We start from the raw sequence: 17,440 nt of genomic DNA, 5'->3' as shown, positions 1-17,440 counted from the left end.
CAGTTCGTCTTTCAATCACCCACGTGAGTATAACCAATGAGGAGATGGCACGTGGGTACCTGCTTCTATAAACCAATGAGATGGGAGAGGCAAGACTTGCAGCGCGATCTGCTTCAGAAATAGGAATGACTTCTCTTTTAGCCCTTGGCAACGCAGACGCCCGTTGGCGCAGGCGAGCAGTGTGGGTGCAATAATTGAATAACATGGATTTCTACATTTATTTTTGCAACGCTCGCACACGCGATGTGTCCGGTCTGGTCAGCATGTTAGGCCGTGGCTACAGATAGAGATTCCGCCAACGCCCAGCATCCACCCCTGGAAACCTCTCCTTCTCAAAGCTAAGGATCCAGATCACGCTCTGCACCTGTTATTTTACACACACATTCATTGTAACGTAGCTGCTGTTCACACTCACCATCCATTCATGTTTCGCTCTTTACTCACCCTCTTCTGAATCATGACGTAGCCTGTCTATGCCTCGTATTTCTGAACAGCTGAAATAAAAACACTGTGGCTGTGTGAACGAACATTCCAAAACATAAATATTATGAAGGCTACAACCCTCTGTCTGTTGTCTCGGATATTGCAGTTGCACAAGCTGGACGCAGTCCCTACACAAGACAATCAGCGTTTTGTTTGGTGATGTAGGCTAATATTCATAGTTGCTGCCATATTGTAGTTCCTGAAAAATTAACACTACTTGACTGCCTGTCTGCCTACAGGGCAGCTAAGCCAATGTTTGCATTGATGATGAAAAAAACCAAACATTCAATGTCTAATTAGACTGCATGTTTGTCTTGCTGTGTTCCACCATTGGGCAGCTGAAAGCTATAGGCAGCCATGCGTGTATCTGGACCGATTAAAAAGTCTGACAATGGGAGAGTTCATCCACACTTCTCTGCCAATAACATGAAATTGTGATTATGCTTACAGAGTCATGGCAGCGGAACGGCAGCGGAACACTCAGCACAGCAGCAATGTAGGCACTCGGCTACGTAAAACAAAATCCTGCATATGTGCAGAACTATCTGTATTGTTAGCCTGGGCAAATTGGGATACAGCAATTCCCAATCCAAAGCCAGTCTGTAAATATTAATATCTTCAGTTTTTCCAACTGAGCCAATATCACAAAGCAATGACAATCACTTATTTGCAAGTTAAAGAAAAACAAATGTATTTCTATACCTTCCAAAACATTCTGAAAAGTTTGTCCTCTTGGTTTCGCCTGCTAAATTGAAGACGGAATGATCTGTGTTCAATCCAGGAGTAAAACAAACTGTTGCATGCTTTCTGGTCACGCGCCTCTATCTAACAGTACACTTCAAGTGACCCTCGTTCAAGATGGCCGTTCTTCATTACACAAAGTAAAAACCTCAATCAATTTATAAAGACGGTTGACATCCAGTGGAAGCGATAAGAACTGCAAGAAGGTCCTTTAGAAATCTGGATTCCCATTGAAAAGAGTGACCACAAAACAAAAATCTGAAAGGTTTGTCCTCGGGGTTTTGCCTGCTAAATAAGTTATTTTATACTCACAGACATGATTCCAACAGTTTTAGAAACGTCAGTGTTTTCTACTAATAATATGCATATCTTCTGGGGATGAGTAGCAGGCAGTTGAGTTTGGGCATGCATTTCATCCAGACGTGAAAATACTGCCCCGTCACCAAGAAGTTAAACAGAGCCATGGCTACATAGTATACTCTGCCACCCCAGTTAACTCAAGCCAACAATAAAAACAGATTCAAATAAAATGACACTATGGCACAACTGGGACTGTGAAGAGGCAGCCATTATTTATATATATTTTTGTATTGTAATTTGCGCAGTATTGTGCTATGTAAGTGGGTGGCCATTCGCCCGCCTTGGAACGGCTCATATTGCAGGAGTCATTACCTATTTCTGAAGCGTGAGGCAGGATATTATGTAGTGTTATTTATTTGTTTTGTTACCAGTTTAGACCCCAGGAAGAGTAGTCACTGCCTTGGCAACAGCTAATTGGGGATCCCAATAAAATACTAAATAATACTATCTAAATTTGTCATAATCATGGTCAAATTAACGACCAGTGGGTCCGCATGGATTTTGGTAGTCTGTCAGATATCGTATTAAAAACTACAAACATTTCTCTCCGTCCCATTCCAAATGTGTGGTATTGCAGGAAAATACAAACTAGAGCTTGGAATTTCACTTAGGGCCCCCAAAAGGCTAGAGCCAGTCTCTTACTGCATGTGTGGATATGGATGTGGGTACGCAGACCCTCAAGCCACTGTGACACCTGTGATGAGTTCAGATCTTTTGTGGCCTCCACCCTTTCAAAGTTGCAAAAACCTGGTGTATGCTGTTGATTCAAAACTGCAATAGAGGTTTTAGGCAATTATACAGTTTCTGACCACACTACTGTGAGAAAAACACGTTGACATGCTTCTGTGTAGAAACTTCCATTAGAATATGAATAATTTGACTTGAACCCCATGTCTCGCTCTCTCCAGGTGATGGAATGTGCTGGGCATTAGTAGGAGCGCTGTAGGACACAGCCAGCATACGTAAGCGAAGGTCAGGGGTCATGTGTCAGCCTGCAGCCTGATGCCCACACTCCCGTCACCCTCACTGGCCATGGACGGGGAGAACTACCTGCACCCAGAGGGGCCGCAGCTGGACAGCAGCATGTTCGAAGTGGCCTCTTCCAATATGGAGGTACGTCGTATGCATGCACGCACACACACACACACAACACGTATACACATCCACCTATTTGGTAATCTCAAAAGTTCCAGGAAAATGTGGCAACATAATATGCTAATAATAAATGGCTGCACAGTGTGCCAATATTATTCCAGCAAATGTGGCTCCATAATATAGGCTTAATATAGGAGGGCTTAATATACAATATCAGAAGGCTTAATATACAATGTATTCAGACCTCACCCCTTTTTCCACATTTTGTTATGTTACAGCTTTATTCTAGAATTGATTAAAATAAAAACACACAATACCCCATGATTACAAAGTGAAAACAGATTTTCAGAATTTTTCCCCAATTTATATTAAAGAAACAAACACATTTACATAAGTATTCAGACCCTTTGCTATGAGACTCGGAATTGAGCTCAGGTGCATCCTGTTTCCATTGATCATCCTTGATGTTTCTGCAACTTGATTGGAGTCCACCTGTGGTAAATTAAATTGATTGGATATGATTTGGAAAGGCACACATCTGTCTATAAAAGGTCACACAGTTGTCAGAGCAAAAACCAAGCCATGGAATTGTCTGTAGAGCTCCGAGACAGGGCTGTGTCGAGTCACCGATCTGGGGAATGGTACAAAATTAATTCTGCAGCATTGAAGGTCCCCAAGACCACAGTGGCCTCCATCATTCTTAAATTGAAGAAGTTTAGAACCACCAAGACTTCTCCTAGAGCTGGCCAAACTGAGCAATCGGGTGAGAAGGTATTTGGTCAGTGAGGTGACCAAGAACCCGATGGTCACTCTGACAGCTCCAGAGTTCCTCTGTGGAAATGGGACAACCATCTGTGCAGCACTCCACCAATCAGGCCTTTTATGGTAGAGTGCCCAGAGGGTAGCCACTTTTCAGTAAAAGGCACATGACAGCCTGCTTGGAGTTTGCCAAAAGACACCTGAACAAGGTTCTCGTGTCTGATGAAACCAAGATTGAACTATTTGGCCTGAATGCCAAGCGTCATGTCTGGAGGAAACCTTTTACCATCCCTACAGTGAAGTATGGTGGTGGCAGCATTTTGCTGTGGGGATGTTTTTTCAGCGGCAGGGACTGGGAGACTAGTCAAGATCGAGGGGAAAGATGAACGGAGTAAAGTACAGAGATCCTTGGTGAAAACCTGCTCAGGACCTCAGACTGGGGCAAAGGTTCACCTTCCAACAGGACAACGACCCTAAGCACATAGCCAAGAAAATGCAGGAGTGACTTCGGGACAAGTCTCAATGTCCTTGAGTGGCCCAGCCAGAGCCTGGATGTTCTAAAAACCTTCAGAATAAGGCTGAAATGTAACAAAATGTGGAAATAGTCTAGTGGTCTGAATACTTTCAAAATGCACTGTAAATACTATGCACGTCAGTCTCTCCTGGCTACGAGTTGGAGAGACTTCACTGCATCACTTATTTTTTACAAGTAACATTAATGTGTTAAATTCCAAATTGTTTGCATAGTCAACTTACACACAGCTCTGACACACACCAGACATGCCACCAGGGGACTTTTCACAGTCCCCAAATCCAGAACAAATTCAAGAAAGGGTACAGTATTATATAGAGACGTTATTACGTGGAACTCCCATCTGATATTGCTCAAATGAACAAAAACCTGGTTTCGAGAAACCGATAAAGCAGCACCTCACAACGCTCCTCACCTATTTGGCCTAGATATTGATATGTAGGTTATTTGTGCCGTTTTTACAATTATGTTCCGCCCTTGTGCTTTTCTTGTCAATGAATGTAGTATTATGTAATGTTTTCATGTTTTGTGGGGACCCCAGGACGAGTAGCTGCTGCTTTCGCAACAGCTAATGGGGATACTAACAAAATACAAAATATTGTCATGATGGTTTAGGACACGTTAACATAACCTGAACCTGGAACACAAGAAATGGCTGTCATGTGTTAGACCGTTTGCTATTTTGGTTGGTACAGTGACGTCTTTGTGGTGACAGTTATCTCGACTGATGCAGGGCCTGATACAGGTTCAGGTATTAACTAGTGCAAGGCATCATCTGTCTCTCTTCAGGAGATGCTGGCATGATCTATTTTCTCAGACCCAGAGGAACAAAGACATGGTAAATGGTTTGCCCAATAGCACTCTGGTTGTTTTCCCGATGGCACTCTGTGAAATGCACTGGTGAAAATAAATAAAAGTGCTATATTCAGTAATGTAATTTGTGGGAAAATGGTACACCGTGTCACAGAGGTTTAAACTTAATGAATGCAGAGACCTTTATGATTCCTGACGAAGTAATTTGACAATATATATGCAAAGCGTTTATGACCCTATGATATCTAGTCGCATATAGTGTTTGAGTCTTCTTAGGCATAGTTAACTAATGAACCTTTTTATCTTCTCTGTTTCAGAGTTCTATGTATCCTTCTGCTTCCTGGGGATCATTCTCACAGCAGTCTGGAGGCTACAGCGCACACTGCCCTATGCAATCTGGAAACCAGTAAGTAACCAATCACCTCTCGTACCTTACCCTCCCCTCTGCTGTTTTACATGTGATGTGTGTAACCCTTTCTGTCACACACTGACACATGTGAGATCACATGAGTGTCTCAATGCATGTAATCTCTTAGCAAAGGTTAATAATACCTCTACTTGGCCATCACTGTGTCTGACGTAGAACTCCATATGTGCACTTTGTTTTTGTAGTAGTAAGGGATACCGTTTACCCTGTTACACAGGACTTATTAAACCCAAATTAACAAGGCAGCTGTCAAATGCATTATTCAAAAGTGCCCCTAACAATAAAGTCCCAGTCAAAGTACCAATGTGTATTGAGTGTAATATTTAGCAGCTTGTCCTGTTTTGCATTTGACTATCTTAAAATCTGGGGGTGGCCTTTAGTTCCTTTTATTAAATCTCCTTAATTTCCTGTGGAGGGCTGCCTGACTGGCTGGCTGGCGTCGCCCTCGCTGCGGAGGATGGAGGTTATCTCTACATCTGGCAGCGGGCCCTTCCCTGGCCTCACACTGCTACCTAACCCCCACCTCTCAGACAAACACACACACACAAGCACCTAACCCCAAACCTCCATTGTGCGCACACTGGCAATTGTGTCCCCTAAAAGGCCTTGGCTTGACCCGTTCTGTACACAGAGATGATTCCCCTGGTTAAACAGGGTAAGGTTAATGAGTTCAGTGCTTCTACAGCATTTTCTCCATTCAGTTTGCCCCCATTGCACATGGCGAAGAGTCTCCGTATGTAATCAATTGCTTTCACTACTACTTGCTCTTTGGGTGATTTTTCCTTGAAAGCATTCCACAAATGACGTTTGCAGTTTAGTCAGCATTCAGTTCACTGGTAGTGGTCTCAAGCTTCTTCAATCTAATCTTTGCTGCATTTTTCCCCCACAGGTTCTTTATTCAAGTAAGCTACTATAGGGCTGGGTGATATATTGAAATAATTGGATTAATTAGAATGTATGTTTTAGAGCAAAAGTCCACATGCCTCTATCTCGTCGACTTTGCTGCTTCTGTGCTGGTTTCACCTTCCCAATCGTATACTAAGCCCCTGCCACTCACAACAAAGATGAAAGATCACTTCTTCCTCTGACAACAAGCAGTTTCAACTCGTTATTTGCATTTGAGGTTTGGTCCAACAGAACGGTCATATGGACACAAACACATTGAGACATTATTTCTCAGATAAGAATCACTGTGCTGCCATATTTATATACCTATGTTTTAAGCAATTGAATGTATAATTTAAGCCAAGTGTAGCTGCTGAAACGGTGCTATGTTAAGGTCTACAATCAGACTGGTACAAATTTAAGAATATAATTTGAAGCAAAAAATATTATTAGCAGAGTTTGCCAGTGATTCTAACATTTTTTTGCAAGGCAAGATAGTTCAGAAATAGGGTGCTAATTAACTAAGCCAGAAGGATTTCCACATTTGTGAAGGGTGAGGACATATGCGCCACCTTCCAGATCTTAGGATAGCACCAGAAGCAATTGTTTAATAAAGCATGTGGATCAAAGGTTCTACAATGATGCGGGCAGAAAGCTGCATTAGAAAGGGATCAAGCAAATCGACTCCTGTTTTTTTACAAGGCAATTAATACCTAATTTACATACATTTGTTCAAATTAAGAAAATAAAAAGTGAGTGCCTGGTGTCTATCTGTTTAGAGGTGAATCAAGAACTCTAGTGGAACTTTATGCATTTTCAGAAATCATTGTCTGTTAAGGAACCAGAGGCTGTCAAACCTGCTGGGGCAGTGAAGTGGCTGTGTTTTTTTTTCTTCTAAAGAATTGACAATTTTCTGAAATTTGTCTGGATAGCTACCACTCTCAGATACACAATTCAAGAAGTATTTAGACTTTGCTTTTCTATCCAGGGTAAGACGTATTTCTCAAATGTCTGAAGGACTGCCAGTCAGAGGTAGAATCAGTTCATCTAGCCTTAGCCCAAACTAAGTTTCCTTCAGACCATTCATATGTGAACCATGGGTTAAATCTGTCCTTAAGCCTTAATCTCTTTATATGGGGCATTCTTATCTGCAACAGTGTGAAACAGAGAGGTAAAATATTTAAAGGCCTGATCTGAATCATCGTTAGAAAGGTTGCTCATTGAAAGTTCTAAAATGTATCATAGTAATAATGCGTGGACACAATTTAGGTAGCTTAGTATCTCTAATATAGGCAATGAGATAATGTCCACTGAGCTCGTTAGTAAAGATTCCATATGCTTTATACTTATGAGGGGCGTTTGTCAGGATATCCAAAATAGTAGGTTTTTAATGGTGTTTTAACTTGGGGTGGGTTGGTTGAGTTAAATTTAGATCAGACAAATATATTTGTACTATCTGATACTGGCATCAACCAATCCAAGTTAAGATCACCAAATATTAATAATTCAGATTTTGCATATTTAGACAGCAAGTCAGACAATTTGTTAAGAGCAATTGGGAAGGCTGAGGGACAGTGATAAACTCCCACTGACATCAGTTGTGCATTGGGGACAGAGGTGGTAATACACACAGCAACATTCAAGTTGTTCTTTATGAATATGGCAACACCCCCACCTTTGTCAGACTTATAAACATTATATCCATTCAGAGACACATCAGTCTAGCACACTTAACCAAGTCTCAGTAATTATCTAAATGTCCATGGTAGTTTGAGAAGCCTGAATTACTGTAAGATCAATTTTCAAAAAATCTAGCTTGAAGGTCCCAGCTGCGGGATTTCAGATCAGAGGGAGTCTCGAACACAAATGTGCTATGATCAGTAGGTAAGCCTCTATATGAAATAGCCACGGGGTTTGCTTGAAATGGTATACATACAAAATTGCTTAGAACTGTGCCATTTGGTCTGTCTCGAAGGAGGCATAGAGGGCTAGATGAGTGGACATGAGTAAAGGGACTGTTGTCGCCCTGTTGTTTGCCTGGCATCGGGGTCTGGCATCGGGGTCTCTAGGACCAGAGCGGATTCCTGGGGGTGGACAGTCAACTTCTAGTGGTGCAAAGTTTGCCAGGCAGAGTGGATCCTCCAAGGCAGGAATGGACTGCCCGGTTGCAGCACCTTTGGGCCCTTTCACCTAACCACCTCTGCCCAGTCTTTAGTTGAACAAGCCACCTGCTTCAAGAAGTGAGGGAGAGTGACATCGCACAACTCTCCACCACCCTGGGCGAGAGATGTTCAGCTTCTAAATATCTTTAGCCTGGGCTTTAGCTACATTGATGAACTCATTGAGGCTCTGCTTCAGCTCACCGGCGAACGTCCTGCAGCCGCCTGATATCTTAAATCAGCCAGTCAGACCAAAGGCACTTTTTACAGACATAACACTGTTCCGACTTCTACTCTGTCCCTCTGGTTAGTGAACATTTCAGTGGTAGCATTGGACAGTCAATGGTTGCTGTTGATATCCATTGGAAAGCCGACGGTTGGCATATTGCCAAAAACAAAGCAGGCTAGCCACAGCTAGCAGCACTAGCTTAACGTTTAAAAAGTCCAGTAAGGCGGTGTGTTCCGTGAAGAGCTAAAAAAAAAAAGGGTAAAAAAGGCCATCGGTCAATACACTCAAATACACTCAAATAAAATATATAATAGAATAGCTCACATGAGTTTAACTACTCGCTCCACTATTCACTCCAAACACAATTTGCTATACATCATCCCAGATTGCTCTGCGGCCAAGATGTGGATGGGGGCGTGCTCAGCCCAGTTTCCTGTAGTCCACGATCAGATCCTTTGTCTTGCTGACGTTGAGGGAGAGGTGGTTGTCCGGGCACCTCACTGCCAGGTCACTGACCTTCTCCCTATAGGCTCTCATCATCGTCAGCTCCCAGGACCACCACCGTCAGTCGTGGATGAACCGGGAGTACAGGAGGGGACTAAGCAAGTCCAAGATCGTTCAGTGCCAGGGTCCTGAACTTAGTCCCATCCAAGCTCATCACTATGGTGTTGAAAGCTGAGCTATAGTCGATGAATAGCATTCTCACATAGGTGTTCCTCTTGTCCAGGTGGGAGAGTACAGCGTGGAGTGCAATAGAGATTGCGTCATCTATGAAATAAAATGTATTTATGAAGCCCTTTTTACATTAGCAGATGTCACAAAGTGGTTATACACAGCCTAAAAGCTCAAACAGCAAGCAATGCAGATGTAGAAGCACGGTGTCTAGGAACCCGGCTCTGAGGGGTGGCCAGTCCTCTTCTGGCTGTGCCAGGTGGAGATTATGAGTACATGGCCTTTATGGCCAGATTGTGGATCTGTTGGTGTAGTATGTGACTTGTAGTGTGCCTGGGATGATGGTGTTTGTGAGCCATGGCCAGCCTTTCGCTATGGGGCGATAGTCATTTAGACAGGTTACCTTTGCGTTCCTGTGCACAGGTATTATGGTGGTCTGCTTGAAACATGTAGGCTTTACAGACTGTCGGGGAGAGGTTGAAAATGTCAGTAAAGTTTTAGAATGATCAGGGACAGGCAACTATAATTTTCCTAAACAGAAAACGCATTAGTGCGACACGTTCGGCAGAAAATGGCTTAATTTTCATCAGATGACAACAGAAGTGCAACACTATTTGGCTGGCAGCCACACATGAAAAACCAAGGTCTTTTTTTGCAAAAACTATACATGGCCATCATATTTATGTTTAATATAGAATGTAGCCAGCTACATTTCCTAATGTTTTTCTTAGTTAATCTGGCATTTTATTGGAGAAAAGTAGGCTGGCTACACCAAGTAAAGTACAGAAGAAAAGTAGCAACCCATCAGTTGTCAAAACGCTTTCTGATAGAATGCCCACCTGTGAATTCTCATCTGAGTGAAGTGCAACTGAAGCACAAAATGAGTCTGATGTCGAGAAGAAAATACAGTAAGAAGCATTTTAGATCTACTTTTACGAAAAGCATCAAGATGTTTCAGTTGTAAATCATGCAGTACCTTGTGTAACGATCACAGATTTTTGAGAAACAACAAATGTTGGTACATATAAGTGTCTTTATATCGGCTGAAAGCTTAAATTCTTGTTAATATAACTGCACTGTCCAATTTACAGTAGCTATTACTTTGAAAAAATGCCATGCTATTGTTTGAGGAGAGATAACAACAAAACACTTTTTTCACCGCGACCGGTTTGGTAAATTCACCTCTGAAGGGGAAATGTGTACTTAAATCAGAGCAAGATTTCAGAATGTATCATCCAAAAGGGTCCCAGAGATAACATTAAGTGTCTTTTTGTTAGATAAAATCCTTTTTCATATCCTAAAAAAGGTCCATATAGCATGCACAATAAATTTTTCGTTCAAATTGCAAAGAAAGGAATCTGTGAAAATCTTACCCTAAACGTTGTTTCAACCAGTCAAATCACATTTGTATTTGATCCTCAGAGATCCTAGAACGTAACCAAACTTCACTATATCATTAGGGGTGTAGTATATCCTATAGGACACCAAATGTGGTCAGAGCGACGCCTTCATGGCACGCCGATGACGCGGGCGGTCTTCACTTGATCAAACGTAACTTTGTCAAATAAGCACCAATCGGGGTCAAACAAAGCTAGCTAGGTGGTCAATTAGCTGGGCTTTACAGGAGTATCTGTAAATCGGGGCTTTACGCAAAATGCACCTGCTAACATTGTGCGACAAGTATTTTTCTTTTGGACAAAAATTATACAAATATGGAGAGTTATGAAGTTATATGAACTGTTTTTTTGCTAATGTTGAACTTAGAATATGGCTACTAATACTGGAAAAGCGAAATCAAAGTCCAAGTATACAGATTTGATGGTATTTTTGCAGAGAAATGTAATGTGAAACTCCACGATTTTCCAAAATGTACCTGGGTGAATTCACACAATGTCATGTAGTTTGCTGAAACTTTGCACATACACTGCTGCCATCTTTTGGACACCATCGGAATTTCAACCAGAGTGATGTGGGACCTTTCTGTTGCATTTCAAAGATGGTGGTAGAAAAAAAAAAAAAAATTCCTTTGTATTTTCTTCTACCAGATCTATTGTGTTATATTCTCCTACATTCAATTCACATTTCCACATACTTCAAAGTGTTTCCTTTCAAGTGGTACCAATAATATGGATATCCTTGCTTCAGGGCTTGAGCTACAGGCAGGTAGATTTGGGTATGTCATTTTAGGCGAAAATTGAAAAAAAGGGCGCTATCCCTAAGAAGTTTTAAAGGGATTTAAAAAATTTTTTTAATAGGAATCAATTGTTTGGTCACCCCAAGGATAAAAAAAAAAAGTGTGCATGTGGCGAGTTAACAGAACGCTAAGACCGACCCATTCACCTAGGTGAATTGCTCTGAACAGAAATGTGTGGGGGAGGCTGAGGCTAATTCAACCAAGACTCTCCCGCTGTCCCAAAGGACTCAAATCAACTGTGTGGAAGCAACTCCATTTTAGTTACCGTAAAAAAAAAAAAAGATCTAACCATATGTCAATCAGATCAACTCTTTGGACTTCCCAAGGCACTCCCTCTGGAAACGTACGTACCCCTACTAGCTAAAAATGCCAGCATCGGCCCGATGTCTAGCTTAACGTCAATGTGCAAAACCGATGTCAAAGCTGACGTGTATACCTAATATAACGTAGGTAGATGACACCACGGAAAATAGTGCTACACGTGCAACACAGCATTCCTAACCTAGCCCACAATGTCTGCTGTGTGGATCTAGCAGTCAAGTCGAGCAGTCATTTGAAAGTGTAAGAATTTCAGCGAGACAACACAAAGGTGAAATCCATTAACACCAAGATAATGGAATTCATTGCCCTTGACAATCAACCGTGCTCTGTTGTGGATGATGTTGGCTTTCGCAGACTGGTCGAGCGCCGATACACACTACCAAGTAGGCGCTATTTATCAGATGTTGCCCTTCAGAGTGTCACAGTACTGTTGAAACGGACATCCCTGAGCTACTTGCTATGGGCGTCACCGCTATTAGCTTCACGACTGACATTTGAACCAGCGATGTCAGCCCCATGAGCATTATGAGTCTGACAGCACAATGGGTCGACGAGGATTTCATACTGAGGAAAGCTGTATTGCATGCTCAAGAATGTGCTGGTTCTCATACCGCTGCTGCCATTTCAATGGCATTTGAGAATATGTTTGAAAGAAACAGGAACACACCCCTAGCTCCATTCGAATAACTGACTCGAGAAATAAGCTCATCAACTGTGTCTGCAGCAGAAATGATACCCTCTGTCATGGTATTGAAATGCCTGCTCAACAAAAATGCCAACAGACCGTCGGGTTAACTTGGAAAAGTACTCTACTAGAGGCTGTGAACAAGCGATGCGGTGACATTCTCTCTGAGCCTATACTGTGTTACCACCATGCTCGATGCTAGGTACAAGGACCGCTACTTCGATGCAGACAAGAAACAGGGTTTACACAGCTGGACAAGAAGGAAACGGACACAGTGACCGTGTGCACCGAGGAAGAGAGGCCACGGACAGATAGAGCTGAAACTTCACTGCGTGACATGTATGATGAATTCCTGGTTGAGACTGAACAAATGAAACAGCACAGCAAGTAAGTGAAAGAAATATGTTTTGATTTAATGGTAATGGGGACAATCTTAAATGCCAATAAAGTACATTTTGGGTCAGTGTGTGCGCGTTTCAACTATTTAACTGCACTAGAATGCTTAAAAAGCTGCTAAAATCTTAAATATCGGTAACTATTTTTGGCAATAAAAATATTGAATATCGGTCAAAAATGTCATATCGGTGCATCCCTAATAACTAGATCACCTGGTGCCATGCGTCACAATAGTGAGTGACTCACAAGGTTCCGGTCTCTCGTCATTGTGTGGTTGTAAACAGACATCGTGACTGGGGACTGCCGTAAGCTTCATAATAACGTGACAGGTGAAATGAAGAACGCAATGTTAAATTTCCTAACATATTGACTACAGGTATTTAAAAAGTAGCTACAAATACTAAAACGTATTAGAAAAAATGGTGAAATACCATTCCGTGACTTTCTCCCAAAACCCCGGGATACGGTATACAGCCCAAACGTAGTCAAAATCGAATATTTTTGGACGCATACACATATTTTGCAGTTGCAATTGCAGGTGCAAGTGAAATAGTAATGTTTCTAGCTCCAACAGCACAGTAACAATACAAAATAGGGTTGAGCAGCATCAATTTTCATACTGTCCTCCTCATCTTTGGATTTACGGTATTACTGGCTAAGTACACAAGTGGGTGCCACAAAAAAGCCCATTGGGTGTCTATTACCAGAGTGCTAACAAAATTATTACAAGTAATAGCGAATTTCCATGGAGGTTGCTAGCTAAATATACTAACTAGGGCAACGGGCCTGCCTGCTTTAACAATCCTAAATTTGACCCCTAAACCTAACCCCTAAGCCTAAAATAGTATTTCCTTGTGGTGACCAGTGAAATGTCCCCACTTGTCCTAATTTTCATTGTTTTGCTATCCTTGTGAGGACTAATGGTTCCCACATTGGTTGTAGAACCAAAAACACACACTGAGTCAGTAGTCTTGGATGGAGGAAATTCTTTGTGAATATTTATGGACGTTATTGAGATGCTGAATTGATAGATTGTCACGGCCTGGTAATCTGACATAGCCACACAGTGTCCTGATCCTATCTGGTAGTTTGGTGGTAAATGAAGGGCAGGTTTGTCTGGAAGTCTAAATGAAATGTCCTGATGTAGCAACACACAAACACACACACACACACGTGTTTTATAGTGCCTAGTGTTGCAAAGGGTCGGAAACTTTCCGGTGAATTTTGCTTAAAAAAAAGAAAAAAAAGTTACCTTATAACAGTGAACCTTTTTTGTAGGATACACTAGGTGTTTTGGTTAAACTATCCCCAATTCAATGGAATTGCAACCCTCTGCATGCACAGTGCATTCTTCCATCACATGTACAGCTGATTCTAAAGATCTTGCACACAAATGAGATGCTATTGAGCCCACACTACTACACTGTCTGAGCCAAGGACTACATGCTTTCTGGTAAGTTTTGATTACAGGACTGGGTGGGGTGAATATATTTTATGACATACATGATTTTTTGTTAACTAGTAAATAGTAGCCTACAGCAAGGTGTGTTTAAATAATTTCTAACTTATGAACAATTTCTGCTAGTTAGTTTTTGCTACCATGTGAGGTTTAGCTTGCTTGAGCCTGCTGAGTATTGATTCACCTGTTTCCAGACCTGTTTCATTTTAAAACATGTATCTTACATAGGAGTTGTTTAATCTAACTGCTTAACTATTTATCTGTACATGGAATCGTATTAGTTTTTTTTATACTAATTTTAGTTTGGGATGTTTAAAGCTTGGGAAATCTTTTTGTATCCAAATCCGGCTTTAAACTTCTTCACAACAGTATCTCGGACCTGCCTGGTGTGTTCCTTGTTCTTCATGATGCTCTCTGCGCTTTTAACGGACCTCTGAGACTATCACAGTGCAGGTGCATTTATACGGAGACTTGATTACACACAGGTGGATTGTATTTATCATCATTAGTCATTTAGGTCAACATTGGATCATTCAGAGATCCTCACTGAACTTCTGGAGAGAGTTTGCTGCACTGAAATTAAAGGGGCTGAATAATTTTGCACGCCCAATTTTTCAGATTTTGATTTGTTAAAAAAGTTTGAAATATCCAATAAATGTCGTTCCACTTCATGATTGTGTCCCACTTGTTGTTGATTCTTCACAAAAAAATACAGTTTTATATCTTTGTTTGAAGCCTGAAATGTGGCAAAAGGTCGCAAAGTTCAAGGGGGCCGAATACTTTCGCAAGGCACTGTATAGGGAGAAGACATGGACGCCTGAGAGGAGACAACCAAAGCTTTAGTTTCTAGACTATCATTTTACAGATTTATGTTGAAAACGTTTTTGGGGAGATGCGATGGATCATTGGGGATCATTCAATTTTCCCTTTTGTTGTTCAGTGAAATCATCCCATGCGAAGAGTCAACTAATTTTAAAGTTCAATTCGTAACTAAATTGTTATTTTTTTGTATTGGAAGGATTTAATAATTTGCAATTGTCTGCTTATAAGGTTTCTGTTTGTCTCCATATATGGTAAATTATATCAATGCAAAAATATCTACATTTAAATTGTATTAATATTCATTTGCATATTTTCCCATTAATTCCCACGGAATTCCCACCTCTGAATATTCCCCCAAATGTGCAACCCTAATAGTGCCCTTCCTTTGTGCTTGTATTCTTTATAAGTTCTTGGGAATGTGAATTTGCCTAGAGCTGATTTCCCTGCTGTTTGATGATCAAACACACGCTCCATCCGGTTCTTTTTATTCAATAGTTGTCCGAACTAGCCTGTTATTCTAGACTAGCAATACAGGTTTGATCTCTCTCTGAATGTTATTGCATTACACTTTAGTTTATCATGTCCTACTGTCCTGACCAAAGTTATAAGCTCGGTGGTCACCTTAACTGGCTTTATCTCCCCAGACTGCAATAACAGTTATGCATCAAGTGAGAGGTGATTAGTGACAGGTTACTTTCTGTTTTGGCCTGCCTGCCCTACATACACTAGATTGTGTAACACCAGCTTGAACCAGTCCAATAGATTTAATAAAATAGCCTTTTAGTTACAGAAATATAAGAGATTAGAAATAGATTTTTGATGCTGCATAACTGGGTTGCAAATATTCCGGGAAAGGCTTGCAGTCAGTGTGGCACGGGGCCGACTGGCTTTGTGTTATTGGAATGCTGCTAGTACTGACACATTCTGCCTAGGCAGCAATATCACTGACGTATCAGGAGAGGCTACAGGGTTAGGCTCAGGATTTCCACTTTTTATTTGAAGCTTTAGGATGCTGCACTGTTACCCTTGCTAGGTGGCTGATGGTGACCCTTCAAAATAGATAAACACGTTAATAAACACCTTCTGTACAGGTGTTTTTTTTATCCACACTGATCAAGAAACCCTTCATTCTGATCCGAGGAAATCTGCAATACTTTTTAGGGATTTACCACACTGACTATTGTGTGCAGATCAAATCTCCTTGTTAAAACACCCTCACACCAAACATTGCTCTAGCTATACAAAACCACCAGCAGCTCTCCCCGTGGCTTATCTCCATTCCTATGTGAGCCCGTTCTTTAAATAACAACCTCAATTATCCTCCAGCTGATCTGTGTCCTGTGTTGGAGAACAGTTTCATCCCTCAATTCCTCATGTAGAGATCAGCTCACAGGATTTGAGCCTGGGAGCTGTGCGGTTGTTACTTTTACTTTCTTTCTGTGCATTTGGGCACCGTCTTGCCCTGCCTGCTGTGACTCAGTGAGAAAGTGAAAATATCACAGGCAGCAGAGGTTCCTGAGAAAGCCGTCAGTGGGTGTTTTTCCACTGAACTAGGTTGTGATTCCAGGAAGAGCGAGTGAAAGAGTGGAGTGCCTCTCCGTTCCCTGAAGTGCAGAGGGGAGTCACATGAAGCCCTGAGCTCAGAGAGCTGTGACTCGACACAGCTGTGTGCCACTCCAGTGTCTTTCTGTTGGTGTGTGTGTGTGTTGCAAGTCGACGCGGTACAGCTCCTGTGTGTTTGTGTTGATGCCTGTGGGTTTCTGTGCGAGTCTTACTCTGGAGGAAGGCAGTATGGTCAGTGTACAGTCAGCGTGGCCTCCGTGGATCATGGAACCCGATGACTGGTAGGTTCTTTCTCTCTATCTCTCGCGCTCCCCTCTGATTTTTTTTACCGTCATAGTTGGTTGTTATTAGGGTCTTGATGATACCACTATTGTGATACTCGTTTTTATTGTGACAAGGAAACGAATGGCTTTAACTTCTTTATGAAAACAGCCCTAATGTTGAAGCAAACATGTTGTCATCCAGAGTTGCATTTAGTTATTTTCCAAGCTAAATCGCAAAATATTTTTACATACTACAGGTTTTTAAAGGACCAAAAAGTTTAGCCTGCTTTTTGTTTTAATTTTTGCCATGGAATAAATATTGCTATACTGGTATTGTCACAGTCCTTGTTGTGCTCTGTGGCAGCGTCAGGCATGACTCACTCTCCGTTCTAGTGGTTCAGCTGTGAGGCAGGCCAAAGGCTTTAGTGTTCACTTGAAGTAATACAATTTAGGTGTTATGGTGTGTAAACTGCTGATAGAACATCACAAGATCAGTTATTAATTCGTATTAAGATAATTATTGCTTGTGTTATGACTCCACAGTTTGCGGGGTTCATGTGTTGACTTTATTTCTTTATCCTC

At 41.6% G+C, this 17,440-nt stretch overlaps 1 protein-coding gene across 4 annotated transcripts in view; it reads left to right on the top strand.

Annotated features, from left to right (window-relative positions):
- LOC110524243 (protein strawberry notch homolog 2) overlaps positions 1-17,440 on the top strand; it is a 101,299-nt gene that overhangs the window by 24,156 nt on the left and 59,703 nt on the right. For 2 of the 4 annotated variants that reach the window (XM_021603710.3, XM_090235472.1), the window contains exons 2-3: positions 2,493-2,697; positions 5,101-5,189. In XM_021603710.3, coding sequence (XP_021459385.3) covers positions 2,587-2,697; positions 5,101-5,189 — 200 coding nt within the window. In that variant the 5' untranslated portion in view covers positions 2,493-2,586. Of the gene's footprint in view, positions 1-2,492; positions 2,698-5,100; positions 5,190-12,613; positions 16,877-17,440 lie in introns of those variants that run through there. The other 2 variants (XM_021603712.3, XM_090235473.1) reach the window with 1 other exon arrangement.

This window comes from Oncorhynchus mykiss, chromosome 5 (assembly GCF_057628025.1).
Source record: "Oncorhynchus mykiss isolate SJ-2025 chromosome 5, ASM5762802v1, whole genome shotgun sequence".
Taxonomy (NCBI): domain Eukaryota; kingdom Metazoa; phylum Chordata; class Actinopteri; order Salmoniformes; family Salmonidae; genus Oncorhynchus; species Oncorhynchus mykiss.
This window is presented reverse-complemented; position numbering and strand designations above follow the sequence as displayed.